At 59.2% G+C, this 27,517-nt stretch overlaps 2 protein-coding genes across 9 annotated transcripts in view; one reads left to right on the top strand and one right to left on the bottom strand.

Moving 5' to 3' along the window:
- CEP131 (centrosomal protein 131) overlaps positions 1-8,664 on the top strand; it is a 38,255-nt gene extending 29,591 nt beyond the window's left edge. For 3 of the 8 annotated variants that reach the window (XM_074020864.1, XM_045376530.3, XM_074020867.1), the window contains 15 exons: positions 16-198; positions 426-602; positions 1,189-1,314; positions 1,418-1,543; positions 2,288-2,404; positions 3,251-3,353; positions 4,098-4,299; positions 5,388-5,495; positions 5,623-5,740; positions 5,825-5,899; positions 6,843-6,985; positions 7,192-7,369; positions 7,474-7,637; positions 8,285-8,345; positions 8,417-8,664. In XM_074020864.1, the coding sequence (XP_073876965.1) occupies positions 16-198; positions 426-602; positions 1,189-1,314; positions 1,418-1,543; positions 2,288-2,404; positions 3,251-3,353; positions 4,098-4,299; positions 5,388-5,495; positions 5,623-5,740; positions 5,825-5,899; positions 6,843-6,985; positions 7,192-7,369; positions 7,474-7,637; positions 8,285-8,345; positions 8,417-8,491 (1,956 nt within the window). In that variant the 3' untranslated portion in view covers positions 8,492-8,664. Of the gene's footprint in view, positions 1-15; positions 199-425; positions 603-1,188; positions 1,315-1,417; positions 1,544-2,287; positions 2,405-3,250; positions 3,354-4,097; positions 4,300-5,387; positions 5,496-5,622; positions 5,741-5,824; positions 5,900-6,842; positions 6,986-7,191; positions 7,382-7,473; positions 7,638-8,284; positions 8,346-8,416 lie in introns of all 8 variants that reach the window. The other 5 variants (XM_045376529.3, XM_045376526.3, XM_074020865.1 and 2 more) reach the window with 3 other exon arrangements.
- Positions 8,665-12,869: 4,205 nt separating this feature from the next.
- Positions 12,870-19,456, bottom strand: PVALEF (parvalbumin like EF-hand containing). Its single transcript, XM_065532126.2, has 5 exons — positions 19,405-19,456; positions 17,121-17,230; positions 16,761-16,896; positions 16,374-16,489; positions 12,870-15,513 (listed from the first exon to the last, which is right to left on the bottom strand). The coding sequence occupies exons 2-5, from the start codon at positions 17,221-17,223 to the stop codon at positions 15,467-15,469; spliced, it is 402 nt and encodes a 133-aa protein (XP_065388198.1). The 5' UTR covers positions 17,224-17,230; positions 19,405-19,456; the 3' UTR covers positions 12,870-15,466.
- Between the last annotated feature and the right edge of the window lie 8,061 nt (positions 19,457-27,517).

Here is a 27,517-nt window from a genome sequence, read left to right as displayed (position 1 = left end):
CCTGCTCTTTTGCAGGACGTTCTCGCCCAGGATGCAGCTGGGGACAACCTGGAGACGGTGGCCCCGAGCAGGGGCAGCACCAAATCCAGGGGGCCCCTGGAGGAGCTGCTGCACACGCTGCAGCTGCTGGAGAAGGAGCCGGAGCCGCTGCCCCGCCCCAGGGCCCATCACAGGGGCAGATACGCCTGGGCCAGCGAGGTGACCACAGTGTGCGCCCCGCCCTGCCCAGTCTGTCCACCCGTGCCATCCACACAGAGCATGCGGTGGCTGTAGGGGTTGGGAAAATGGGGGTGCCACGGGCTCCTTCTTGCTTTGGTCGCGACCCTCCCTCCCAGAGCCCAGCCTCAGCTGCCACCTCTGTCCCTGGGGACTCCCAGTCCTCAGGCTGCCCTGACAGCCCCTGATGCTGGTCTCCTGTCCCACAGGAGGACGATGCCAGCTCTCTGACAGCTGACAACCTGGAGAAATTTGGAAAACTCAGTGCGTTCCCCGAACCCCCTGAGGATGGGACGCTGCTCTCGGAGGCCAAGCTACAAAGCATCATGAGCTTCTTGGACGAGATGGAGAAGTCTGGGCAGGACCAGCCGGACCCCCAGCAGGAGGTCACCCCTTGCCCGCTCCCACCTGGCCCCCAGGGGGAGGAGGTCCCTCGCCAGCCCCGACCTGGTCCCCAGCAGGAGGTGGTCCCGTACCATGTACCCACCCAGTTGCACAGCCCCCACCACGGGACTCTCCCAGGGTGGAGGTGGCAGGGCCCACATTCCCCAACTGCACCCACCTCCCCGCTGCCCTGAGCCGCCTCCACGAGCCTGTATGTGTGGATAGTTCAGGCCTCCGGAGCCTTGTGTCCTCTGGGCCACCCATTGGTTTGTCCTTGGTGAACACCAGCAGCCAGGCTAAATGGAGCAGTGACGTGAACTCATTGTCACAGGGCAGGAAGCTGGGAAGCATAGAACTTTTTAAATGGTTTGTTTTTTATTCTTGAGGCCACGGCCCCCATTTCCTGTACTGAGTAATGAAAACGGCCTCTGCCAGGCTGCCTGCCACCTGCCCTCCGGCTTTCCACGGGCTCCCATGTGCAGCAGCCCCTCTGTCCCCGGAGGGCAGGACTGCAGGGCCATCGAGTCAGGTCCTTGGCTGCCTCCCTGTCCTCTGCCACTGCTGCCTGACGCTCGGCTGTGTCTGCAGGGGTGGGTGCTGGAGGCGGGGCCCGGGCCCCTGGAGCTGGGGTCCGAGGCGAGCACGTCAGTGATGCGGCTGAAGCTGGAGGTGGAGGAGAAGAAGCAGGCCATGCTGCTGCTACAGAGAGCGCTGGTAACGCTGCGGGCACTGCTAATCCTAGGCCCTCCTAGCCTCCTACCTGCCGAGGCCGGGCCCACTGGTCCCAGCACCTCCCTCCTCTGCCCACACCCGGCAGGCGCAGCAGCGAGACCTCACAGTCCGGCGGGTCAAGGAGACAGAGAAGGCACTGAGCCGGCAGCTGCAGCGGCAGAGGGAGCACTACGAGGCCACCATCCAGCGGCACTTGGCCTTCATCGACCAGGTGAGCGGCCTGGGGACCGCAGAGGCCCAGACCCAGCTCGTGGCTCATGGAGACTTCCAGAGTCAGGGGCTTCCCTTTGCCGGTGAGCTTCTTCCTGTGTCGGGGGTCACACAGGCATCTGCTGGATGCATTCCAAGCCTTTCCCGTGCCGTTCCCAGCCGTCCGTGCCCTGGAGAGGACACTCCTGTCTTTACCCAGAGCTGCCCCGAGCGAGGGTAGTAGGGGTGTCCCGCCGGCCCCTCGGCTCAGTCGCAGCCCTGGCCGGATCCTATTCTGGAGAGAACTCTAGATCTGGGGTCCGTGAGAATAGGGGCCTCCAGGGGCTGCTTGGTGGTCATCACAGGTGTGTCCTGACCTGGGGTCTGGCCTGGGGCCTGCAGTGAGGCTGGTGTGGTGCTAACACCCTTTGGCAGACAGTGGGCCTCCTCCGGGGCTGGGTGATGGGCACGACAAAGCTACCCTCATCCTAGGAAGACGCTGACATCACTGCAGGGGGTGGGCTGGGGCTTCTCTGACATTTTCTGGGTCCCCCAGCTGAGGACAGGACGGCAGATGCAGGCCTGGGCCTGTGTTTGCAGACATGCCCTCCCGCTGGCCCCAGGGTCCATCCACAAACCTAGGAGGGGCAGCCCCAGGAGAGGGCTGCTCTTAGCCTCCCTTGGAGGCTGGGAGGGTCTCCTCCATCAGGGGTCCTGCTGGGCTGGGGCCTTGGTGCAGCCACCTCACCTCTGGTCCCCAACACAGCTGATCGAAGACAAGAAGGTCCTGAGTGAAAAGTGCGAGGCTGTGGTGGCCGAGCTGAAGCAGGAGGACCAGAGATGCACTGAGCGTGTGGCCCAGGTGCAGGCGCAGCATGAGCTGGTGAGGCTTCACTCCCCACTGCACAGCGTCCCAGGCCGGGCTCACAGGCCAGGCTCAGCCGGCACAGCCCCCAGAACAGGGTCGGACTCGGAGTCCTCATTCCTGCCTCAGAGTGTCAGGGCCACAGCAGTGGGTAGGGCTGTCTGGGGGAGCACCATGGCACCGAGCTAGTCCACTCCTGCCTCTCTAGCTGCCAGGCTCTGGGGCGGGGCCGTGGGCCTGCTGTCACAGATGTGGACGCACAGTCCCTGCCCGGCCACAGCACGGTCGCCGTGGACCCAGGAGTCTCTGCCTGGCCTGCCCCACTGCCAGGTCCTTGGGCCACGGGACCTGCTCTCTCTGCTGACCAGGTGTTGGTGGAGCACTGTGTGGGGCTCCCTGGGGGCCTCAGCCTCCCTGGCTATGCTTCCTACCAGCTTGGGCAGTGATGGTCCCGAGCCCAGGCTCTGGAGTGGGGCTTGGCACTGGCATTTTAAAATCCCTGCACGTGACCGTGGCTGACAGCCGGAGTTGAGGACTGCCAGTCACGTGGAAGAATGCAGGCTCTGGGGCCATCCCGACAGGCAGTAGCGCTCCTCTCTGGGGCAGGGCTTCTGCAGGCCTATGGCTGCCCTCCCATTTCTCAGGCCACTAAGGTGTGTGACTGGGTGGACCTGGGCCTCCAGCCTGGCCCCCAGCGCTGGGGAGGGCAGCCATGGCTCTCTGGAGCCGGCGTGTATGTCTCGGGGCAGCACACCCACCCACGAGCCCCAGCCTTGTGCTGGTGGACTTGGAAGCCCGGCCCTGTGGCAAAGGGATGGGGGTGTCTTCTCATCATTTCTTCCTGACCTGTTCTCCTGCTCACAGGAGATTAAAAAACTCAAAGAACTAATGAGTGCCACTGAGAAAGTCCGCCGGGAGAAGTGGATCAGTGAGAAAACCAAGAAGATCAAGGAGGTCACTGTCCGAGGTGGGCCATCCCCTCCCGTGAGCCGGCCAGGTGTGGGGTGGGCGCTGCGGCCGGGGCTTCTTTTGAGAGGGCCATAATTTCAGGCATTCGTGTAGTCTGAGACCTTCCTGGGCAGAGGTGAACACTCATGCCCCAACCGCCCCTGTCACGGCCTCCCCTGCGGCCTCTGCTGTGATCCTAGGGGCAGGTGGGCTCCACACAGGAGCCTGGCCCGGCCCCCACCACCCAGGCAGTGGACTGAAACGAGGGGGCTCAGTGCCTCACTTCCTCAGGGTTGGGCTAGGGGAGATCGGGAGTTTGTGGACGACTGTGGCACGTGGACCCTGCCACAGGAAGCAGAGTGAGCCACGGGAAGAGGCAGGTGCAGGCAGGGAGATGGGGCAGGAGGCTGGAGGGTGTTGGGGTCTCAAGGGGCCTCGGACCCTTGGGTGGTGTGCAGGGCTCCCTGAGGCCTGGTCTTCTTGCTCTGGACACCTGCTGTCAGGGTGCCTGGGAGCCGTCAGTGGGAGCACCAAGAGTCTCGGGGAGTCCTGAGCCTCACAGGCTGGGGGAGGCGCCGTGGCCCTGTGGGGGCCTCTTCCCCACTTCCTGGGCGTCAGATTCAGCTGTGCTTCAGGTTGGATCCAAGGAGGCCTTGGGTGGGCGGGGTCCCCTCTGGCCCTGAGACAGGCCAGCCTTGTGCCAGGGTTAGGCTTCCCGGGCCCACCCAGCTGGACATGGCCCTAGCCAGTGCTCTGCCCCCAGGCCTGGAGCCCGAGATCCAGAAGCTGATTGCCAGGCACAAGCAGGAGGTGCGGAGGCTCAAGAGCCTTCATGAGGCGGAGCTGCTGCAGTCAGACGAGCGGGCCTCGCAGCGCTGCCTGCGCCAGGCTGAGGAGCTGCGGGAGCAGCTGGAGCGGGAGAAGGAGGCGCTGGGCCAGCAGGAGCGCGAGCGTGCTCGGCAGCGGTGGGTGGTGGCCCCAGGCTGGTGGGCCCAGGACCTTCAGCGTGGGGAGTCAGGGAATCCTTGAAGGTCAGAGTGGGTTTTCCATGTAGAGGTGGGCGAGGGTCTTGGTGCAGCATCCAGGGAGGATGCAGGGCACTTGGCCCTGGAGGGGCCCAGCCTCCTCAGCCAGGCCAGTGTCCTCGGGCTTGTGTCTGCAGTCCATGCCCGCCGAGGTCTGCAGGTTCTGCACGGGTGTTTTCCCAGCGTTAGGGCTCGGAACCCCCACCAGACGTCCACTCTTTCAGAACTGGCCCCAGAGCAGCTGGGTAGAGAGGTGGCCTCAAGGCCGCTCCAGCTCTGACCTTGGGGCCCAGGGACGGTCTCTCTCATTCAGTCCTTTGGCCTGGGGTCTGAGGGGTGACTCCTGCTCTTGCATCCTGAGTCCTGGGGACCGGGGACGTGCCCAGTGGTGGTCAGGATCTGTGGGCCACAGGAACCAGTGGCAGCCCCTCCCGCACTGTCTGCGCCACCAGGACAGAGCCTGGAAGCCCACCTACTCCTGTCTGCCCTGCTGCATGTCACGGCTGTTCCCCCCCAGATGCAGCTTGGCTGGTCCCCCAGTCTCTCCCCGAAGGTGGGGTCAGGACGAGGCCCTGGCACGAGCTTACTCAGGTCACGGAGCCAGGCACCTGGCACCCTCAGGCCAGAGGCAGGGGAGGTGGATAAGGCCCCACCAGGCACCTGCCTCCCGCCCTCCATACTCATGGGGCAACGCTGAACAGGGTGAGGCTGGCACAAAGGCTGAGGGAAAAGGGAGCCCAGACGTGGCTCCACAGCCACTTCCCAAAGCACCACGAGGGCCTGGAGCTCAGGGAATTACGGAGCTTGGCTGGTGGGCAAGGTCCTCGTGGCCCTGCCTGCCCCCTGGGCGGGGCGGTGGCTTTGAGGGGCCTCAGCTGCCGAGGGGGAGGGACCGGTTCCAGACAGGGCCCCAGGGGGCTGCTCTCGAGCTCTGAATCAGGTCGGTGGTTGGCCTGTGCCCCTTCGGTGGGTGAGTCCTGGGACTGCCCATCCCTACACCCTGAAAGTGAGTCCTGACCATCCCGCAGGTTCCAGCAGCACCTGGAGCAGGAGCAGTGGGCGCTGCAGCAGCAACGGCAGCGGCTGTACAGCGAGGTGGCCGAGGAGAGGGAGCGACTGGGCCAGCAGGCAGCCAGGTGCTGCCCGGGGGCACCACGCCCTCTCCCAGGGACCCTTCCCACCTGACCCCTCACCTGCTGACCTCTCCCATCCCTGACTCTTTCCTCTATGACTGCTCACCTGTTGACTCCTCCCTGGCCACAGGCAGCGGGCGGAGCTGGAGGAGCTGAGGCAGCAGCTGGAGGAGAGCAGCTCTGCGCTGACCCGAGCCCTGAGGGCGGAGTTTGAGAAGGGCAGGGAGGAGCAGGAGCGCCGGCACCAGGTCTAGGGCCCGGGAGGCTGTGCTGGGCCTGGCCGGGGGTCTGGGCAGGGTGGGACTGACTAGCCTTTTAATGTCCACCCCCAGATGGAGCTGAAGGCCCTGAAGCAGCAGCTGGAGCTGGAGAGGCAGGCGTGGGAGGCCGGCTGTGCCAGGAAGGAGGTGGGGGCCTGGGCGCCCAGGTGGGCAGGGGTTGGGGGCTGCCCCGGGTGGGCCCTGCTGCCGTGGCATCCCGGGGTCTCGTTTCTGGGAGTCACATGTGGCTACTTGGGGTTGTCGTCTGAGCTGACGCTAGTATGTTGCTTTCAGCCCACATTTTGTGTGGGCTCTGGAAGGATCAAGGGTGCCTGGGGCGCATCCTCTGTGGTCCCAGAACAGGTCTTGCCCCCCTCGCTAGGGGCTGCTCCACCTGTGCGCCCCATGGCCAGCCCACTGACACTCAGATGTACAAAGGGGCACACGCACAACAGGGCCCCCCCTTAGTCTCTGGGGCCTTCTGCAGGGGTGGACTTGGCCTCGGTGACAGTCCCACACACACATTCTCACCACTCATGCCCGCCGTGAGGCCACAGCCCAGGCTGACCATGCCCGTCACCTGGTTTCACACCCTGGTGGGCTGGGATGTCACCCAGCAGCCAGGCAGGCTGTGGCAGTGGACGCCTCCGGGCCCAGGCGCATGCTCCCGATGCAGGCCTGTGGGACCCAGGGCTGGGCACATGAAACTCGATGGGAGTTTCCAGAGGCTGCCAGGGTAGGATCTCGCTGCCTGGGCTTGGGAGCCCAGGCCCCGCCCTCAGCAACATGGCAAGTCCGACTTTCCCAGCCCATCTGGTAGCAGATGGTGACCTCAGGCCATCATGGGCTGTGGGTCTCTGAGGGAGGGGACCCTGGGCTGTGCATTGTGACGATCTCTGGTACGCCTGTGCCCACACTGGGTCCTGACGACAGGACGTAGCACACCCCAGGACGGGGGCTTGGAGAGGGGCAAGGCCCCTTGCTCCACTGTGGCTCAGAACCTGGAGCCCCCCAGGACCCCCTGAGGCTGGCCCTGGCCCCGCGGGCCAGCTCTGGGTGGCAACCCCCTAGGCAGCGTGTGTCCCCCCAGGAGGCGTGGCTGCTGAACCGGGAACAGGAGCTGAGGGAAGAAATCCGGAAAGGCCGGGACAAGGAGATTGAGCTGGTCATTCACCGGCTGGAGGCCGACATGGCGCTGGCCAAGGAGGAGAGTGAGAAGGCTGCTGAGAGTCGGTGAGGCCCCGCCACAAGTGGGACACGGCTGGGTCACCCGCCACGAGTGGGGCACGGCTGGGTCACCCGCCACGGGTGGGGCACGGCTGGGTCACCCGCCACGAGTGGGACACGGCTGGGTCGCCAGCTGGGGAGGCCCGGGAGCCGAGGTGCAAGGACCCATGTGTGACTGGGCTGCAGTGACCCTGCCCTCCCCAAAACGCCAGCATCAAGCGCTTACGGGACAAGTACGAGGCAGAGCTCTCCGAGCTGGAGCAGTCGGAGCGGAAGCTTCACGAGCGATGCTCGGAGCTGAAGGGCCAGCTTGGGGAGGCCGAGGGTGAGAATCTGCGTCTGCAGGGCCTTGTGCGGCAGAAGGAGCGGGCGCTGGAGGACACGCAGGCCGTGAGTGGGCAGGTATCAGGTGGGCAGTGGGCACCCCCAGGCCCCTCCTACATGCATGCAGCCACTTGCTGGCAGCCGGCTCACTGCCTCTTGTGCCCACCCAGATGAACGAGCAGCTTTCTAGCGAGCGTAGCAACCTGGCCCAGGTGATCCGCCAGGAGTTCGAGGACCGGCTGGCAGCCTCTGAGGAGGAGACGCGGCAGGCCAAGGCCGAGCTGGCTGCGCTGCAGGCCCGCCAGCAGCTGGAGCTGGAGGAGGTGCACCGGAGGTGAGTGTCGGGGGCTGCAGGGCTGGAGATGGAGGCGGGGCAGGGGAGCAGGCAGGGCCTCTGCAGCTCCAAGCCCCAGGAGGCTGTGGCTGAGGAAGGCCAGGAGATGCAGAGCCAGGGCCCTGTAGGTAGAGGCTTTGGGGCCTTGGAGACCTGGACCTGTTTTCCTCCTTGGCGCTTAGTCCAGGGTGTTGGCCATCCCTGTTGGGGCACCTGAGTGGACCGTGTCTGGGCCTGGCGAGTTCTCCAGGGAGGCAGCTCCCGGGACCCTGGGCTGGGTGGACAGACGCTGAAAGAGCCAGGTGCTGTAAGATTCCTAGTGAACTCCCTCCACGGGGGTCCTACGTCCTTCCTGTGCCGCCTGCTGCCACGGGCTGAGAGGCGGGTGTGGGCGAGGCTTCCCACCCCATTTTGGGTACCAGACCTCTCCAGGTGTGGCCAGGGTCACACTCCAGGGGCCTGTGTTGGGTCCTGACTCAACAGCAGGTGGGTTCCCTGGACAGCTGCCTGGCCAGCCACAGGAGTCGTGGTCAGCAGGGCTGGGACCAGGCTGACCAGGCGGCTGCCCCGGGCACCCTGTGCGCTGCAGGCCAGTCTGGGGCCATGGGGCGGGGGCCACGCTGAAGCCCACCACCCACCACACACAGGGTGAAGACGGCCCTCGCGAGGAAGGAGGAGGCTGTGAGCAGCCTCCGGACACAGCACGAGGTGAGTACCCGTGGTCAGCCCTGCGGGACCTCAGGGCTGGGAGCAGGCCTGACCCTGCGGGTGTGTTGCAGGCTGCGGTGAAGCGGGCCGACCACCTGGAGGAGCTGCTGGAGCAGCACAGGCGGCCCACGCTGAGTACCAAGTAACCAGGATGCTGGGAACACTGCCGAAGAACGGAAGGCAGAGGACAGAGGCTGGACATGGCCCGGAGGCCCACAGGGATGCCCACCTGCCCCCTGCAGAGGCCGGTGGTTGAGATGCACATGGCTGAGCACCTGTGGCTGCATTTTAACAGTAAAGGAGGCCGTCGTTTTCAGTGCCTTGAGTGACTGCCTTGTCTTCTCTCCTGGGCTAGAGGCCGCCCTAGACCCGCAGGGCAGCCAGGCGTGGGTTTGGCTTTCTTCCTCCCACTCCCCTCTCCAGCCCGTGCAGGCTGACCAGGGAATCATGAAGCTTGGCCATCAGCCCCCCAGCTAGCAGCCCCCAGCACTCAGCCAGCAGCCCCCCTGCGCTCAGCCAGCAGCCCCCCTGCGCTCAGCCAGCAGCCCCCCTGCGCTCAGCCCGCAGCCCCCAGCGCTCAGCCCGCAGCCCCCCTGCGCTCAGCCAGCAGCCCCCCTGCGCTCAGCCAGCAGCCCCCCAGCGCTCAGCCAGCAGCGCCCCTGCGCTCAGCCAGCAGCCCCCCTGCGCTCAGCCCGCAGCCCCCCTGCGCTCAGCCCGCAGCTCCCCAGCGTTCAACCCAACCCCCAAGTTCCTGTTCCCTGCCTTGCCCTGGGCCCTGAGACTCGGGCTCCGGTCCCAAGCGCAGGGAGTTCCCCACCCCATTCCTGACCAGGCGCGGGAGGAGCTCAGCAGAACTCACCCCCTGGGAGGAGCTCCAAGGGCCCCGCCCCGGCCCTGCAGGTGCTCGAAGCCCACGGCCGCCAGTGTGCCCCTACGGCTGGGAGACTCCAGAGGGACAGGAAGCCCTGCCCTCCCTGCTATGTGTGACAGCCTGGAGCTCTCAAGAAATGGGGATGGACAGGGCCCACCCTTGAGGAAGGAGGCACTGGGGAAGATCCCAGGCAGGGGAGGGCAGGAGAGGGTACCAGGTCCCCCACTGGCCCAGGGTATCTGTTCACACCCAGCCTGGTGCTCAGCCCAGGTCAGCTTGGCCCGGTCAGCTCAGAACCTGCCCTGAATCCTCGGGGGGCAGCCCTCCCTCCACCTCTGTCTACACTGAGCAGGAAGTGAGTGCTGGACGCCCACTCACTGGGATGGGAGGTCTGAAGTCACGCCTGAACGCTTGGTGGGAGACAAGGGCCCCCGAGCAGGCCGCACTGTCCTGGGACCGGGCTTTGGGGTTGCTCGGGCTGCCATGCCACACTGTCCCAGCATCTGCGCCGGGTCGACCCATCGTCCCTGAGCCTGTCTTCCCACCTGCAGCATGGCTAGGACCTCCCTGGCCGCAGCGGCTGCTGGGCCCATGCCTGGGGTCCTGGGAGGCCCCCTGTGGAACAGAGGTGCTGCTAGCTGCCCAGGCCTGCTCCGAGACCCTGCCTGGGGCTTGCCTTCCCCCAGGAGGGGCTGGCCAGGCTCAGGTCCTTGTGCCCAGCACCATCCTGCTGGCCAAGCCACTGCCCTGGATACAAGGCGTGTCCTTGTCTTTATGTCTTTATCCTTCCAGGTGGCATCGTCCCTGGTCCCCGTGCTGGCTTTGGTGACCAGGGATGTGTGTGAGATGGGCCTTGTCCTGCATCTGGTGTGGGTCCCCCGCCTGGCAGGGGGTGCAGGCCACTGAGTCCCTCTCGCTCACCACCCCCGAGGTTCCCAGGTCCAGGCCTAGACTAGGGCCCCAAGCCAGGAGGAGCTGAGGACCTCGGGGGTGAGGCTAGGAGAACGCCCCTACCGGACAGGGCCCAGGCAAATGTGGCTTCAGGGGACTGTGCAAATCATGCTTGAGGACCTGGGGCATGGGGGGAGGCCCCAAAGGGCCCCAAGATGTTGGAATCAGAGCTGGAGGCTCGGGCTGGAGCTGTGTGTGGCACTGGGCTGGGTATCTAGGGCACAGGACAGGGCAGTGTGGTCCCCCGGGTCGTGGTTGGTCACGCAGAACCACTGCTGGGCCTTCCCCCTTTTGCAGACAGGGCCAGGCCTGTGTGAAGGTGAAATGCACAGCAGGGACAGTGCCTAGCGGGGTGGGAGGGGCGGCTTCCACTGTCCCCTAGGTCACTGTGAGCCTTGCTTGTCTTGGACACTCAGGCTCAGCTCAGCGGCCACCCCACTCCCAGGGCCTGCTCCTGGGCCAGGGTGAGACCCAGGTACTTCCTGGTGAGGCTGCGGGCAGGAGCCGAGGATGACAGCTGCATCCCTTACGATGAGTTGCTGTTGGCCAGGCCCCATGCTGAGGACAAAGCTCTGGGGGCCTCACCAAAGCCTGTGTGGGGGCAGTGGCCCCCAGGGACGATGGGGACACTGGCTGCAGGGTGCTGAGAGCTGAGCCACTCAGCTGGGCTTTAACTCCAGAACGTCACCCAAATGTGAGCTCAGCTGGCCAGGCAGGCTCTGAGAGTGGGCGGCTGTAGATCTCAGGTACTGGGGGCCCCACACCTCCGTCACCGCAGCTGAAGCCCCCAGGAGCCGGCTCCCAGGAGCAGCGCGGGGCCACGTGGGGAAACCGAGCTTTCTGCTGGGGCACATGTTCGGGCGCCCTGGCCGCAGAAAAGGTGTTTTTATCAGTGAAACGGCTGCGAATTACTAAACTAAGTTTGTTTACAAGGTCTCCAGCAGGATGCACAGGGTGACCTCCACAGAGATAGTGAGAAGAGGCCTGGGACACTCCTCATGGCCAGAAAAGGAGAGAGAAACGGGTGTGACCTTCGGCTGGGGGCATCCCTGGCTTCCCAGCCCCTGTCTTATGGGTTTTTCATTTGCTCGTTCGTTTCTCCTTCATTCCTGAGTCCATTTGTTCACAAGGACGTGCGGAGGGCCTTTTGCATTTGGGGCCACCTCTGGATCGTTGCATCTCTTGGATTTTGTTTTTTATTGTCTTAATTTTTAAATTTTAATTCAATTTAATTAATTTATTTATTTTGAGACAGAGTCTCTGTTGCCCAGGCTGGAGTGCAGTGGCGTGATCTTGGCTCACTGAAACCTCCGCCTCCCGGATTCAAGTGATTCTCCTGCCTCAGCCTCCCAAGTAGCTGGGATTACAGGTGTGTGCCACCAAGACGGCTAATTTTTGTATTTTTAGTAGAGATGGGATTTCACCATGTTGGCCAGGCTGGTCTTGATCTCTTGACTTCGTGATCCACCCACCTCGGCCTCCCAAAGTGCTGGGATTACAGGCATGAACCGCCGCGCCTGGCCTAATCTTTATTTTTTGAGACAAGGTCTTGCTCTGTTGCCCAAGCTGGAGTATAGTGGCGCATTTATAGCTCACTGCAGCCTCGAACTCCTAGCCTCAAGTGATTCCCCCCGCCTCAGCCTCCCAGGTAGTGGGGACTACCTGGTAGTGGGAGACCATGCCCAGCTACTTTTATTTTACTTTTGTAGACAGTCTCACTGTGTTGACCAGATTGGTTTCCAACTCCTGGTTTGAGTGATCACCAAGTGATCATTCAAGTGGTCACCCCACCCTGGCCTCCCAAAGTTGAATTACAGGTGTGAACCACCATACCCAGCCTGTTGGTTTCTAATTCAGATTTTAGATGAATGGACTGGTACCGAGTATCATTCCTGTCTCAGTGCTGCCCTCCCGCTGCGTGGCCTCAAGTGTGCTGCTGCTGAGAAGCATTTTCCTGAGAGGCTGGAACATTGAGGAGAGGGCCTGTCTGCCGGGCGGCTTCACCTGGACAGGGTGCCTGGGGAAGGGGGCTTAGATGGCATTTCTCTTCCCTGTGGGGAGTGGAGTGCGGGAGGCTGGGAGTGCGGTGGGCAGGGGGCGGCTCTGTGCTCCAGGGGCAGCTATTAGGCCCCAGCCTTCCGGGAAAGGCCCCAGGTCAAACCTGTTGCCCTGAGCCTTCCAGCTCCTTCTGCTCCAGGTAGCTCTAGTGCCCAACAGACAGCAACACAGAGGAGGGCTTCACCCAGCAAGACACTGTGGAGGTCCCCAGGGGTTTGGAGGGGTCTCTGAGTCACGGTGGGGGGCACCCCGAGTCTCACCATTGAGAAAGCTGGACTCCCTTCCCCCAGCTGGGTCACTTCCCTGTCTAGGTTGATGGGCTGTTGGGGGTGGGGGAAGGGCTTCGGGGTGGGGCCCAGACCCTAGAAACACAAATGGACTCTGCCTGGGTTTCATTCCACCCGATCTGGCTCGCCGCCCTCATGGGTTCCATTCTTTCCCTGGCGGAGCCTGCGTCTTTGAGACAGTTCACATCATCAACCAAATCATCTAAGGCATCTGTCAGTGCCAGGCCTAGAATTTGGGGTACAGCAATTCTCCTGCCTCAGCCTCCCAAGTAGCTGGGACTCCAGGTTACCACACCCAACCCCTCGAGGGGTTTATGTTCCAGCAGGGGAGATGGAAAGAAAGAGGGAAACTTAATATTTCACAATGCGCACCTTTATTTCTGCCCCTCCTGCGAGCTTCCTTTTTTGTTCTTTTTCTGACTTCTTGGGAAGGATACTTAGAACATGGATTCCCAGGCCCTTTTCCTTTGGAGTCTGTGCATCGAAGACTGTGAGTTTCCCCCAAGGCACCGTTTGAGCGGCAGCCACAAGTTGACGTGTTGTATTTTCATTCTTCTTTGGTGCAAACCATTTTCAAATTTGCAGGATGGTCCCTTTGAACCATAGGCTGTTTAGAACTGCGCTGCTTTGTTTCTCTTTTAAATTTCTAACTTAGCTTCTGTATGGTCAGAGAATGTTCCGTATTATTTCAGTCCTTTAACTTGATTGCATCTCACTTTAGGGCCCAGCGTTTGGACAATTTTGGTAAATGCTTTACATATTTAAAAATAATGTGCGTTCTGCAGAGACAGGGTTTCACCATATTGGCCAGGCTGGTCTTGAACTCCTGACCTCAGGTGATCCGCCTGCCTCAGCCTCCCAAAGTGCTGGGATTACAGGTGTGAGCCACCGTACCCGGCCCCTTCTTTATTTTCAAACTTTCTAAGGCCTCTGAGCACAGTGCGAAAGCTGTCCTGGACAGTTCAAAACCAGGTTTGGCCGGTGTTGGGCTGGATCTGGGCCTGGGACTGACTTTTGCCAGCCCCCTGTCTGGTGGGCTCACTGTGGCTCTGGCTGGCAGGGAGGAGAGGGGCTGATGCTGGGCTCTGCACTGACTGTGAGGGCAGCCTCCAGTTGGTGAGGCCGGGTCGGGTTCTCTGCTGTTCTTACTCCCACTGGGTAGCCCATTGCAGCTGCAGCCAAAGCCCCTCCTCCCGGACAGGCCCTGGACAGCAGGAGGCCGCCCGGTGCCCTCTCAGTCCCGCTGCTGACTGGCAGATGCCCAGTGGGGCAGCCTGTGCTGCCTGCACTCGCCTCTCGGAGCTCCCCTGCTCTGGATCTTAGCACCCATGCTCTGTTTGCGCATAATAGACGCATACACACGTGGATTTCATAGTGTATTAGGGGACGGGGAGTGCTTTGGGGAAAAGATCTGGTCCGGGGGACACAGGATGCTGGCGAGGGTGAGTGACATATCAAACAGGGCAGGTGAAGACAACCTCGGGATGCGACATTTGCAGAAAGCATCGAAGGAGGAGATAGTCTGCCTCGCAGCTGGATGTCTAGGGAATGGCGTGCCAGGCTGAGGGCTGGAGGCACAAAGGCCCCAGGGCATGGTGGCTGAGGAGGCAGGGGGGCCACGTGGCTGCATCAGGAGGGGCAGGACCTGGGGGTCTTAGGTCAGAGGGACAGTGGGAGCCAGAGTCCGTGAGGCCCCCAGCATCACCCTGTGTGAGAGGAAAGCCCTGGGAGGGTTCCGAGAGGGAGCCCTCCAGACACCAAGTTGAGGAAGGACCTTCAGAGGGTAGAGGTGGAGAGACCAACCATGGGGCTGTGGTGGTTACCCAGGCGAGAGTGACCGTGGCCAGGGTGGTGTGGGCAGTGGGCTCTGTGTGTATTTCTCAATGGAGCCTGTAGTTACCCGCGGGTGGGCCGTGAGGATGGCATGTGGATCAGCCTCAGTCTTGCTGCCGTGACAAGTAGACCCTGACATTGCCACACTCGCCTCTGGAGCAGCTCTGTTCTCGCTACCGTAAGGCCCAGCAAGGGCTCCCCTGATGGGCAGGTGTCTTCCCTTCTGGGGCGAGCCAGGACTCAGGCTCCCAAGACCCTCAGTGCCACCAGCCCAGAGGGCCTGGAGTCCCGTGTGGCCAGTGAGCAGCTGGAGGCCGACACCCACATCCACAAATAGCACCAAGGGGGCCCAGGCTCCTGCTGCTCACAGGACCTCAGGGCTGGGAACTGCCACGCCAGGGGCCCTTAAGCCACCAGATGAGGGGCTCCAGGTAGGCGAGTGTGGGTGGGACAGAGGACCAAGGACTGGGCTGGGGTCCCGCCGGAAGCACTAAGCGGGGAGAGGAGCACCATCAAGGGAGACACACAGCCGGGAGACAGAAGGGCCCCGCCCGGGAGCCTGAGCAGGCAGGAGATGGGGGCAGAGGGTCTGCCGGGTGCCTCGGCCTGGAACAAGGCCCCTGCCGGGGCGCCCAGGGGCTGCAGGTGTCCCCCTACTGCGTTCAGGTATGAACTGGGAGTGTGTGGCCCCGGCCAGGCCCATTGCAGATTGGAAAGGGGCTCTTCAGGGGTTTGGGCCCACAGAGCACCATGTACCCTGCAGACCGGAGGCCCAGCTGGACGGAATCTCGCTGCAGGGTCGCCCTTGGGGGCTTCCCACAGCCAGGTGGGGCTGGGGGATGGGAGAAGGCGTCTTCCTTCCCCCTCTCACACGGCGGCCCTGTCCCCCAGCCATTGTCACCCATGGCCCTGATCCTGCCCCCACCCCGGTTCACACCAGCACCCCCAGCAGACACACCAGGCTGCGTCATTCATTTAATGCTGCTTTTCTTCCATTTTCCGGCAAAAGTTGGGTCCGCCCTCACAGCTGCCTCCTCTTACCCAACAGCTTCTGTCCAGGTGTGTGGTCACCCTGAGTTACCCCATGAGAACCCCTCGGCTGGCCAGGGCTGGTCATGGTGCTACTTCTTCTTTGGAATTTTCTCCTTTTTGATCAATTCAGAAAATTCTAGAGCAGGAGACCAATTTCTAGTTAGTACCCCTGTTTTGTGTCCCCCAATCCCTGTAAGCCCTTTAACTCTCAAAAGAGGCAGAGGGAGTGTGCCTGGACGACACAGTCCCCAAGCCCTTGGGTAGGGACCAGGCCTCCAGCCTGTCTGGCCGGGGCCCCACGCTGGAGCCGTTTGCCCTGGGCCAGGCTGCTTGGTCGTGATGAGTTGACCCCGGCCGGGGACTGGGGACTTGCAGTGGCCTGGGTCTCTGCAGAGACTCTCAGGAATTCCACCAGACCCTCTGAGAACAGGTGCTCCTCCTATGATCATCTCTTAGTGGGGAAACTGAGGCACGGAGCAGCTGGGGGCCCTGGGTTCTGAGAGGGGCCAGGCTGCTCGCCAAGCCTTGTGGCTCCCCACAAGCCAGGTTTGCTGGGGTTTCCAGACCCAGGCAGATGAGGACAGGGCCCATGGCTGGGCAGGGGGTGTCTGGAGGCCCAGCCCACCTCGTGTGCCCTCTGCCCTCCAGGCCTGTGGCCAGCCACTGGGGAGTGAGATGGCCCAGAACTCAGGGCAGCCATGGAGAGCCTCAAAGACCGTGGGCCCCCCAGAAGATGGTATCCCTGAGCCCAGAGACCCCATACCCGCTGGCTCCGCCACAGCTGGCCTTCCCAAAGCCCTCCCGGCCGCCCCTCTGCAGTGGGGCCCTTGGCCCAGGGGAGAGCCCCTCGGCTCCCGGCCCAGCCCAGACCCCTGAGCCTGGATTTCCTCTTCTATGAGTTGGGTGCTGGTGCCCTCAGGGTGAGGCCATGGGCAAGGGTCGTGGCCTAGCAGGGGAAGGAGGGTCCTGAGGATACCCTGGCTGTGCTGCCCCCACCTTCGTAGTCGATCCTCCCATCCCCGTCTGTGTCCGCCGCCTGGATCATGGCCTCAGCCTCCTCGTCTGTCAGCGGGGCAGTGGGCCCGCTGCTGGGGATGATGGACAGAATGTACCTGGGGCCGAGGGGGCTCGAGTCAGTGCCAACGGGCTTCCAGCCAGTGCCCAGTGGCTCACGAGACGTTCACCCCCCACTTTGTAGGCGAGGACACTTCAGGCCAGGAGCCTGGGCCTGTGGGCCTCCTGGGCCTCTAGCCGGTTCTGGCCCAGCCCTGCCAGCTACAAGGCTAGCCGGGACCCGGTGGGGGAAAGCCAGGTCTGCCAGGTGGGCATTTGGTGTGGTCTGGGTGGCTTGGGCCCCACCCCTCCCCGGCCACCGGCTATTACTTGATCTCATTCCACTCAATGAAGCCGCTCCTGTCCTTGTCCAGGGCCTGGAAGGCCTCTCGGATGGCTTCGTCCAGCTGGCCTGAGGCGTGGAACTTGCGCATGTGCTCAAAGAACTTGAGGTAGCTGTAGGATCCTGGGGCAACCAGGCTGGGCTCACGGAGGGGCCAACCTCACTCCCGCCAGGCCTCCAGGGAAGACCCCACCCTGGGATGGGGGCTGCCAGGTCCTGCACCCCCATGTCCCCGCCCGCCGCAGGTCCTGGGGTCCTGGACCCATCAGCCCCAAAAAAGGGGTGAGGTCTCCTGACCACAGCTGGGCTGGATGGGTGGGGGCTGTGCTGGGCGGGGCAGGCTGTACCGTGGTGTCTCATGTCCGTGGGCAGCAGCTCAATGTCCTTGTCTGATAGGGACGTGCCCATGGCCAAGGCCATCTTCTTCATCTGGGAGAAGTCCTCGTCCATCCTGGTCCTGGGGTGGATAGGGAGTCAATTCATGGAGTGCACACATGGATTGGGGGTGCTGCTTGGGCCAGAGCAGACGTAGATGCCGCGTGGTGCTGGGTCCTGCCGTAAAGTGGGAACGATGACAGGTGTCATAGTGTTGGCGTCGTGGCAGGGCCCCTGAGACAGGCTGGGATCCCAGCCAGGCAGATGAGGGTCTGGGCACAGGCAGAGGGGCCAGCGGAAGGGGCCGGGCCATCCTGTGGCCCCCACAGCAGCACCTTGTGACCTGCTGGGCTCTCGGGTTGCTGTCCCCAGCGGGGGTTGGGTTCTGGGGCTCAGCACAGCAGCTATCTCAGAGCGCAAGGGGCAGCAGGTGTCCCAGGCTTCTTGGCCCTCTTGAAAGTTCACGGGGTGGTAGAGCCTTCTGGAACGCTCTTGCTGCCAGGAGGGGCGGCCTGTGTTCTCGAATGGGGCTGGGCAGTGGCCAGAGGCATCTCTGCTCTCCTCTGGATAGAGAGGCCATAGGTCAAGGGTTGCAACCCAACCCTGGTGCCCCGGGGGTGTGGGGGTGCCAGCTGCAGCCCTTGGACCAGGTTCTTCTCCCCAACCCATGGTGCCTCCAGCTGCCATGTGATATGGGGAGACACCTGCCCCTTCACGGGGTTGTGTGAGGAGCCAGGAGAGAAGGGAGATGGTGGGGAATGGGCTTGTCTGCTGCTATGGGGCTGGAGCTGGGCCCCCAAGGCCCCTGCAGTGGCTGATTCCCCCAGCCAGCAGGGTGTTGGTGAGCGGGCATGTGGGGCAGGCCTGGGCCTCCAAGGCCCTCAGGACAGGCCCTGCCCCACTTCATTCAGAGCTGGAACTCTGGTTCCCCTCCTCCAACCCTGGCATCTGGGGGACCCGTTCTGGAAGAGAGGACACCTGCCTCCCACTTGGGGCCCCAGGCCCAATGTCACCTCCTTTATAGAGGAGGGGCTGGGCCAAATTTCACGCTAAACGTGGCTGAGCCAGGAACCAATGTCCCATCTGCCGAGCGCTGGGGGCGCCCCTGGGCTGGGCTCGTTCACCACCCCCAATCCCACTGCTCTCAGGGGTGCCCCCAACAAAGGCAGGGGAGCCTGGGATCCGGGCTGGAGACAGGGTGGAGGCAGGCCTGGAGCTCCAGACTGCTGGTTTATTTATAGCTCCTGCATCGCCGGCCCGGGCTGCAGTTTAACGGGATCCAAGTGAGCCAGGATGTCCTGCGGGGGGAGGCTGTGGGACACCACACGAGCTATCCTTAGGCCCTGCCTGGACTCGGGGGGCTGCCCTCAGTGCCGGGAAAGGCCCTGCCAAAAGGCCTCTTTTTCCCCACTCCCTTTACCCACCCTCCACAGCTGGAGCTCCTGTAGCCTCCAGGCTGGGCTAAGACCCCTCAGAGCACACACCTCCCCAGCATTGCTACATCTGGGTTGCCCCGCCCCGGGCCATTCCGGACCTTCCATTCTTGGAGGCTGTGGTCTGCCCACAGCAACTAGCCTCTGCCACCTAGTCACCAAGGGCAGATGCTGAGATGAGAGAGGCCTCTCGGGGGAACAGGTGATGGAGGCAGTGGGATCCCTCTGGCAGGGCACGGGGACCAGAGCCGGCTCTGTGTGTCTGCTGGAGTCTGGGGGCCAGAGGCCTTGGACCCGCTGCCCTGCCAGCCACACCCCATCTCCATCCCCACTCAGAGCCTGGGGGCCTAGGGGCAGAGTGAGCAGGTCCAGCTCCCTATGCAGAGGCCCCAGCTCTCAGCCGCCTCTTGTAGCCGTGCCCACAGAGGCTCGCGCCAGCACCCGCGTGCACGCACATGTGCCCCACAGGACTAGGCACGTGCAGCTGTCTTCCATCCGGGGGTCCCCTTGGGGCTCATAGTGGTGATACTGGCAGGAAGGGTCATTCCTTCTCTTTCCACTTCCTTTCCCCACCTCCCCTGGGCTCCCTGGGGTCTCCCAGGGCCACCCTTGTCCTGTGGATGAAGAGGAGGCCCCCAAGTTCCCACCATCCAGCTCGGATAACCTCAGCTGCCAGGGACCCACACCCCTCCTTGGCAGGGCTTACCTCTGCCTGGGACCCACAGCCCTCCTTGGCAGGGCTCACCTCTGCCTGGGACCCACAGCCCTCCTTGGCAGGGCTTACCTCTGCCTGGGACCCACAGCCCTCCTTGGCAGGGCTCACCTCTGCCTGGCTTCTTTTGAGAGTTCTGGGAAGGTGGGTCAGGCGGGGGTGCGGAGAGGCCCAGGGGCTCCAGCTTTTATACCTGCACGCCTGTTTACATCTTGGGGCTGCAGCTGTCCTCGCCCCTCCCTGGCACTCCAGCCTGGCACAGGCAGCTCCCAGGGGCTCGCAGGCACTTGGTGTGTCCACACTGGGCTGGGCAGACTGACCCTTAACCGCGTCTGGCCTCCCCAAACCTGGGATGGAGTTAGGGAGGAGCAGAGGGCACCAGTGAGCCGGTGAGCGGGTGACCGAGGCCAGCTGGGCAGACAGCAGCTGGAAACCTGAGGTCAGAAGGGCTGAGGGACCTGCCCAAGGTCACGGGGCTGGAACCCAGGCCTCAGGCCTCCAGTGCGGTGGGCTGCACACGGTGGGAGGGGCTGCGGGCGGTGCGTGGGTGCAGGGAGATTGAGGCTGAGGACCCCGTCCATCCAGCTCTGGTGCAGGAAACAGGCTCCAGGGCCAGGCACGTGAGTAGGGTTTGAAGGGGCAGCCAAGTGGGTGCTGCAGCCCAGCCTGGGGGCTTGGGCCGGTGGGAAGGGGCACAGCGCAGCCTGCAGGCTGGTGGGAGTAGGGAGGCTCCAGGCTCCTACGGGACAAAGCTTATCCAGGCCAGGTCCTCCTCACAAACCACGGTGCCTCCCCTGCTGGGGGCCAGGGTGATCCCTGGCTGGCTCTGAATATACCAGGGGCACGGTCCCCTTCTGCCAGGGAGGGTGGTCATGCTGGGCACGGCAGGTCTGTGAGCAAGCCAGGGACGGTGCTGCCTGCCGGGGTGGGGGGCCGGCTTTCTACTGGAGGCCACGGGACCACCAAGGCCTCTTACGTAGGCCGTGGTAGCCTGCTCATTTTGGAGGTGTGAGGATATTGTCCCCACTACTGAAGGTGACAGTCATGATATGTGATAGGTGACAATGTAATAACAGTGTCATCTGCCATTGGCAGGGCCCCGGGGGTCTCGGACTGCCACAGCAGCCTTTTTTTTTTTTTTTTTTTTTTTGAGATGGAGTCTCGCTCTGTCACCCCGGGTTGGAGTGCAGTGGCGCGATCTCGGCTCACTGCAAGCTCCGCCTCCCGGGTTCACGCCATTCTCCTGCCTCAGCCTCCGAGTAGCTGGGACTACAGGTGCCCGCCACCTCGCCCGGCTAATTTTTTGTATTTTTAGTAGAGACGGGGTTTCACCGTGTTAGCCAGGATGGTCTCGATCTCCCGACCTCGTGATCCACCCACCTTGGCCTCCCAAAGTGCTGGGGTTACAGGCGTGAGCCACCGCGCCCGGCCCACAGCAGCCTCTTGAAGGAGGCTCCATTATCCTCCTTCTTCAAGAGACCCCAGGAGCTGAGGAGACGAACCCGGTTCCATGTGGTCCCCGACGGGGCTGCAGGGCCCATCCCAGCCGGGTATAGAGGTCGGGGCCACCTGGAGCCTCAGGTCGGATATCAGGGAGATGTCCAGGCCGGGACAGGGAAGGGGACACTGGTGGATCCTCCCAGGTCACTTTCCCAAAGGGCTGAGCCCTGCCTGGCCCCAGCAGCAATTAGTGGCCAGTAAAATTCTTGCCTGACTTTGGCCTTTAAATGAATGTGATTGTTTTAATTAGGATGATTGAAATATTATCTGTAATAACTTTTGGATGAGATGAAGCAGTTAGGATTATTACAGAATATTTGGAATATGCAAGCGAACACGATGCAGATAAAGTCACCTGCAGAACACACGTTTGATGCTGGAGAATGTCCAGGCTCGGCGGGTGCCTTTTCCTCCATTTCCTTAATGCTTCTCTTCTTTCTTGTTTGCCTTTTTATCATGATAAAATTCACATAGCATAAATTTACCATCGTTGCCCTTTTTAAATTGCTATTATTGATACAGTGTCTTACTCTATCACCCTATCACCCAGGCTGGGATACAGTAGCACAATCTCCGCCCTGCAACCTCCGCCTCCCAGGTTCAAGCAATTTTCCTGTCTCAGGCTCCCAAGTAGCTGGAATTACAGGTGCACGCTGCCACGCCTGACTAATTTCTGTATTTTTAGTAGAGACGGGGTTTCACCATATTGATCAGGCTGGTCTTGAACTCCTGACCTCAGGTGATCTGCCTACCTTGGCCTCCCAAAGTGCTGGGATTACAGGCGTGAGCCACCGTCCCCGGCCACCTTTTTTTTTTTTTTTTTTTTGAGATGGAGTTTTAAGCCAGGAGCGGTGGCTCACACCTGCACAATCCCAGCACTTTGGGAGGCCGAGGCGGGCAGATCACCTGAGGTCAGGAGTTCGAGACCAGCCTGGCCAACATGGTGAAACCCCGTCTCTACTGAAAATACAGAAATTAGCCAGGGGTGGTGGTGGGAGCCTGGAGTTCCAGCTACTTGGGAGGCTGAGGCAGCAGAATTGCTAGAACTCGGGAGGCAGAGGTTGCAGTGAGCTGAGATTGTGCCACCGCACTCCAGCCTGGGTGACAAAAGAAGACTCTGTCTCAAAAAAAAAAAAAAAATGGTGAATGATACTCATTTATTGTACATTTTGAGTATTCATTTGTCTGTTCATGGACCCTAGATTTTTCTTCTACCTTTTGGCAATTGTGAATAATGCTGCTATGAACATGGGTGTACAAATGTCTCTCTGAGAGCCTGCTTTCAGTTCTTTTGGGATGATAACTAGAAGTGGAATTGCTGGCTGATGCGGTTGTTCTAATTTAAGTGTTTGAGGAGCTGCCATAGTGTTTCCATGGCAGCCGCACTGTTTTCCATTCCCACTGGCAGCGCACAGGGGCCGACTGCCCCACATCCTCACCAATACTTGTGATTCTCTTCTCTGAGGGTTTTTATTTTAAATAGCAGCCATCCTAAGGGGTGTGAGGTGGCATCTCATTGTGATTTGTTTTGTTTTCATTTTTGTCTTTCGAGATGGAAATTTGCTCTGTCACCCAGGCTGGATTGCAGTGGCATGATCTCGGCTCACTGCAACCTCCGCTTTCTGGGTTCAAGTGATTCTTCTGCCTCAGCCTCCTGAGTAGCTGGGATTACAGGCATGTGCAACCATGCCTGGCTAATTTTTGTATTTTTAGTGGAGATGGGATTTCACCATGTTGACCAGGCTGGTCCTGAACTCCTGGCCTCGGGTGATCCACCCACCTTGGCCTCCCAAAGTGTTGGCATTACAGGCGTGAGCCACCGCGTCCCGCCCTTGTTGTAGCTTTGATTTCCATTTGCCTCATGATTAGTGATCGTAGGCATCTTCTCATGGGCTTGTTAGGCAGTTGATATCTTCTTTGGATAAATGTCTATTCAAGTCCTTTGCCCATTTTTGAACTGAATTTTGTTTATTTGTGATTAAGTTTTAGGAGTTCTTCATATATTCTCTCTAAATTTCTGGTTATTAATCTATTTTCGGATATATGATTTGCAAATATTTTCTGCCATTCTTTGGGTTGCCTTTTTAGTCTGTTGATAGTTTCTTTCGACCCACGAGATTTTTTAGTTATCATGAAATCAAAGTTGTCTATTTTTTTCTTTTGTTGACCATGCCTTTGCTGTCATATCCAAGAAATCTTGTCAAATCCCATGTCATGAGGCTTTTGCTCTGTTTTCTTTTAAGAGTTTCATCGGCCGGGCGCGGTGGCTCAAGCCTGTAATCCCAGCACTTTTGGAGGCCGAGACGGGCGGATCACAAGGTCAGGAGATCGAGACCATCCTGGCTAACACGGCGAAACCCCGTCTCTACTAAAAACACAAAAAATTAGCCGGGCGAGGTGGCGGCGCCTGTGGTCCCAGCTACTAGGGAGGCTGAGGCAGGAGAATGGCGGGAACCCGGGAGGCGGAGCTTGCAGTGAGCTGAGATCTGGCCACTGCACTCCAGCCTGGGCGACAGAGCGAGACTCCGTCTCAAAAAAAAAAAAAAAAAAAAAAGAGTTTCATGTTTTACATTTAGGTCTTTGATCCATTTTGAGTTATTTTCATATATGGTGTTAGGTAAGGGTCCAATTTCATTATTTTGCATGTGGACATCTAGTTTTCCCAGCACGATTTGTTGAAAGACTGTTTTTCCCCATTGAATGGTCTTGGCACTCTTGTCAACAATCGTTGGACCATATTATATGAAGGTTTATTTCTGGGCTCTCTGTTCTTTTTTTTTTTTTTTTTTTTTTTTGAGACGGAGTCTCACTCTGTCACCCAGGCTGGACCGTCTCCCGGGTTTATGCCATTCTCCTGCCTCAGCCTCCCGAGTAGCTGGGACTACAGGTGCCCACCACCATGCCTGGCTAGTTTTTTGTATTTTTTTTTTTTTTTTAGTAGAGACGGGATTTCACCATATTAGCCAGTATGGTCTCGATCTCCTGACCTCGTGATCCGCCCATCTCAGCCTCCCAAAGTGCTGGGATTACAGGCTTGAGCCACCGCACCCAGCCCTGGGCTCTCTGTTCTATTCCATTGGTCTATATGTCTGTCTGTCTGTGAGTACCATACCATTTTGATTTATGTAGCTTTGTAGTGAGTTTTGAAATCAGGAATTATGAGTCGTCCAGCTTTGTTCTTCTTTTTCAAGATTGTTTTGGATATCTTGGGCCTCTTGAGATTCCATATGAATTTTAGGATGGGCTTCCTATTTCTGCAAAAGTCACTGGGATTTAGATAGGGATTGTGTTGACTCTGTAGATTGCTTTGGGAAGTACTGACATCTTAACACTATTAAATCTTCCAATCCATGAACATAGAATTCTATTTATTTTTGTGTTTCTATTTATTTATGTGTTCTTTAATTTCTTTCAGCAATATTTTGTAGTTTTCATTGTGCAAGTCTTTCACCTCCTTGGTTAAGTTAATTCCTAATTATTTTATTCTTTTTGATGGTACTATACATGGAATTGTTTTTGTCTTTTTTGGGCAAAATGGATAATCCTTTTCAGATTATCCATTGGTAGTGTATAGAAATGCAACTGATACTTGGATGTTGACTTTGTATCTTGCTACTTTGCTGATATCATTAATTAGCTCTAACAGATTTTTTATGGAGTATTTAAAATTCCTTACATATAACATCATATCATCTGTAAACAGAGTAATTTTACATTTTTCTTTTTTCTTTTTTCTTTATTTTGAGATTAAGTCTTGCTCTGTCGCTCAGGCTGGAGTGCAGTGGTGTGATCTTGGTTCACTGCAACCTCTGCCTCCCAGGTTCAAGAGATACTCCTGTCTCAGCCTCCCGAGTAGCTGGGACTACAGGCATATGCCACCACACCCAGCTAATTTTTGTATTTTTAGTAGAGATGGGGTTTCACCATGTTGGCCAGGCTGGTCTCAAACTCCTGACCTCAGGTGATCCACCCGCCTTGGCCTCCCAAGGTGCTGGGATTACAGGCGTGAGCCACCGCACCCGGCCTTGCTTTTTCCTTTCCAATGTGAATGCCTTTTATTTCTTTTTCTTGCTTGGTCCGACTGGAACCTCCAGTACTGTGTTGAATAGGAGTGGCGAGAGTGGACATGCTTTTCTTGTTCTTGATCTTAGAGGAAAAGTTTTCAGCCTTTCACCACTGAGTATGATGTTTGCTGTGGGCTTTTCATGGACAGTTTTTATCATGTTGAGGTAGTTTCCTTCTACTCATAGCTTTTTGAGCATTTTTATCATGAAAGGGTGTTGAATTTTGTCAAATGCTTTTTCTACATCAGTTGAGATGATCACGTGTTTTCTGTTCTTTCTTCTGTGAGTGTGGTTTATCACACTGATCAAATTTTGTAGTTGGCTTATCCTTGCATTCGAGGAATAAATCCCACTTGATTATGGTGTATGATCCTTTCCATATGCTGCTGAATTCAGTTTGCCAGCATTTGGTTGAGGATTTTTGAATCTGTGTTCATGAGGGATGTTGGCCTGTATTTTTCTTTCCTTGTAGTCTCTTTGGCTTTGGTGTCAGGGTAATGCTGGCCTCATCGAGTGAGTTAGGAGTGGGTGAAATCAATTTTTTTGGAAAAGTTTGAGAAGAATTGGTGTTTTTTCTTTAAATGTTTGGTGGCATTCACCAGTGAAACTGTCAGGTCCTGGGCCTTTCTTTGATGGGAAACTTTTGATCACTGATTCAATCTCCTTACTAGTTACAGATCTATTCAGATTTTCTGTTTCTTTGGGATTTAGTCTTGGTAGGTTTTGTGTTTCTTGGAATGTGTCCAATTCTCAGTGCTTTCCTGTAGAGCAAGATATGATATAGGCCTGGCTTTCCAGCTGTGAGCTTGGACAAGCCACATGGTCTGTTCTCTCGGGGCATCCCTGTGTAACATGAGCTTCCACCCCACCCACGGCCTCATGGGGGCTGTAGGGAGGAATGCGAGGGCCCATGGAGATGGCCCACTGGGCCTGGCAGCATCTGCCATGACATACAGGCTGGCCAGGGTGTTTGAGAGGCCAGCAGAAGACACCAGACAACCTGGCTTCCTCCAGTGAGTGGCCAGGCCTGAGCAGCTGTCTGTCTCTGGGTCACTGCAGAGGCCAGGGAGCCACACCAGGGCCCGGCTCATGAAGCTCCTAAAATAAGGGCCCTGGAAGGAGAGGGCATCTCTATGAGGCAGGTGGCTTTTGCAGGCACCTCTCTCCTTGCTGGCGTCTCTCGTTGGGCAGGGCCTTTGTAGGGCTGTCACCACCAGGGTGAAACCAGAACAGGGATACATCAGCTAGGAGCTCCCCCAGCCATGGCCTGTCGGGAAGGAGACGCTTCACTGTGCATTTGTTTTTGATACCCCAATTGCAACAGTGAAGAAGGCCTCACACCGCCTCTTCTCCACCCGAAACCACAGGTTTCCCTTCGTGCGGGTGTCCGCCCCTCTGATTCTTACGCAGAGCTGATGTCACCGCGGTGTCTGCTTTCTCAGTGTCACACAACTCTGCAGTTACGATGGCAGATGGCTCCGTGCTGTGCCTGGGAGCTGACAGTCCAGTGACTTTTTTTTTTTTTTTTTTTTTTTTGAGATGGAGTCTCACTCTGTTGCCCAGGCTGGAGTGCTATGTTGCGGTCTCGGCTCACTGCAACCTCCGCCTCCCGGGTTCAAGCGATTCTCCTGCCTCAGCCTCCCGAGTAGCTAGGATTACAGGTGCCCACCACCACACCACGCCCAGCTAGTTTTTGTATTTTCACCACGTTGGCCAGGCTGATCTTGAACTCCTGACTCCAAGTGATCCTCCTGCCTCGACCTCCCAAAGTGCTGGGATTAGAGGCGTGAGCCACCGCACCCAGCCCCAGCAACTTTCTTGACTGGCCGTCTGCTGCTGGACCAGGAGAAGCTTCAGGGTTTTTTGTCATTAGATATAACGTTGCAGTGAGTGTTTTTGTCCAAGAAACCCTCCCTTTCCTTGGCTACGTTCACAGTAGTGGAATGAGCGGGTCAGAAGGTGGCAGAGTCCATGGTCCTGCCATATTCTTCCCCGTAGGGTTCACCCTATAGCTTTCCCACTGTGCGGGGCTGTCCCGGGTGCCCCCACCCCACACCTAACACTAATAACATTGCAGTCTGTCTCCAGCGAGCAGCCCTGACCTCAGGGTGTGGCTGGATAAACACAGTGTGGTCCGGCCACACAACGGAATGTAACTCAGCTGTAGAAAGGCATGTGGCACCGGCAGGCCAGAGCGAGGAGGAACCCCGGGAGGAACATCCCACTGAGGGACGCGTGGCAGACGCCCCCGCATACCGTGTGATTCCATTTTTATGAAATGTCCAGAATGAGCCCGTTCCTGGGGACTGAGCGCAGAGCGGTGGGGGCCCAGGAGAAGGGAACGGGCAGGCATTGTCTGATGGGCTTGGAGTTTCCTCTTGGGATGGTGAAAATGTTCTGGACGCAGATGGGGGTGCAACGTTGTGAATACAAATGATACTGAATTGCTCACTTTAAGACGATTCATTTTATATTATGTGAATTTTTTCAATAAAAGAGGAAATATGTAGAGTGGGAAATCATGCTTTTAATAAAACGAGACCCAAAGAAACCAGCGTCTGGAAGCATCCGTAGTGTGAGCAGCGCAGGCTGTGAACCTGCCCTGGCCTGCCTGGGGAGCCTGGCCTGGGATCTCTGGCCGGGCGGGTGGGCAGGCTGGC

Source organism: Macaca fascicularis, chromosome 16 (genome assembly GCF_037993035.2).
Source record: "Macaca fascicularis isolate 582-1 chromosome 16, T2T-MFA8v1.1".
NCBI classification, from domain to species: Eukaryota; Metazoa; Chordata; class Mammalia; order Primates; family Cercopithecidae; genus Macaca; species Macaca fascicularis.
Note: the sequence above shows the minus strand (reverse complement) of the source record. Positions and strands in the feature narration are given on the sequence as shown.

What these genes read in the sequence shown, in the direction of transcription:
- PVALEF (XM_065532126.2), bottom strand. Translation starts at nt 17,223, where the DNA reads ATGGACGAGGACTTCTCCCAGATGAAGAAGATGGCCTTGGCCATGGGC. An exon ending in CACGGACATGAGACACCACG is followed by an intron (nt 16,897 to 17,120) that starts GTACAGCCTGCC and finishes TGGTTGCCCCAG; the next exon opens with GATCCTACAGCTACCTCAAG. An exon ending in ATTGAGTGGAATGAGATCAA is followed by an intron (nt 16,490 to 16,760) that starts GTAATAGCCGGT and finishes CCTCGGCCCCAG; the next exon opens with GTACATTCTGTCCATCATCC.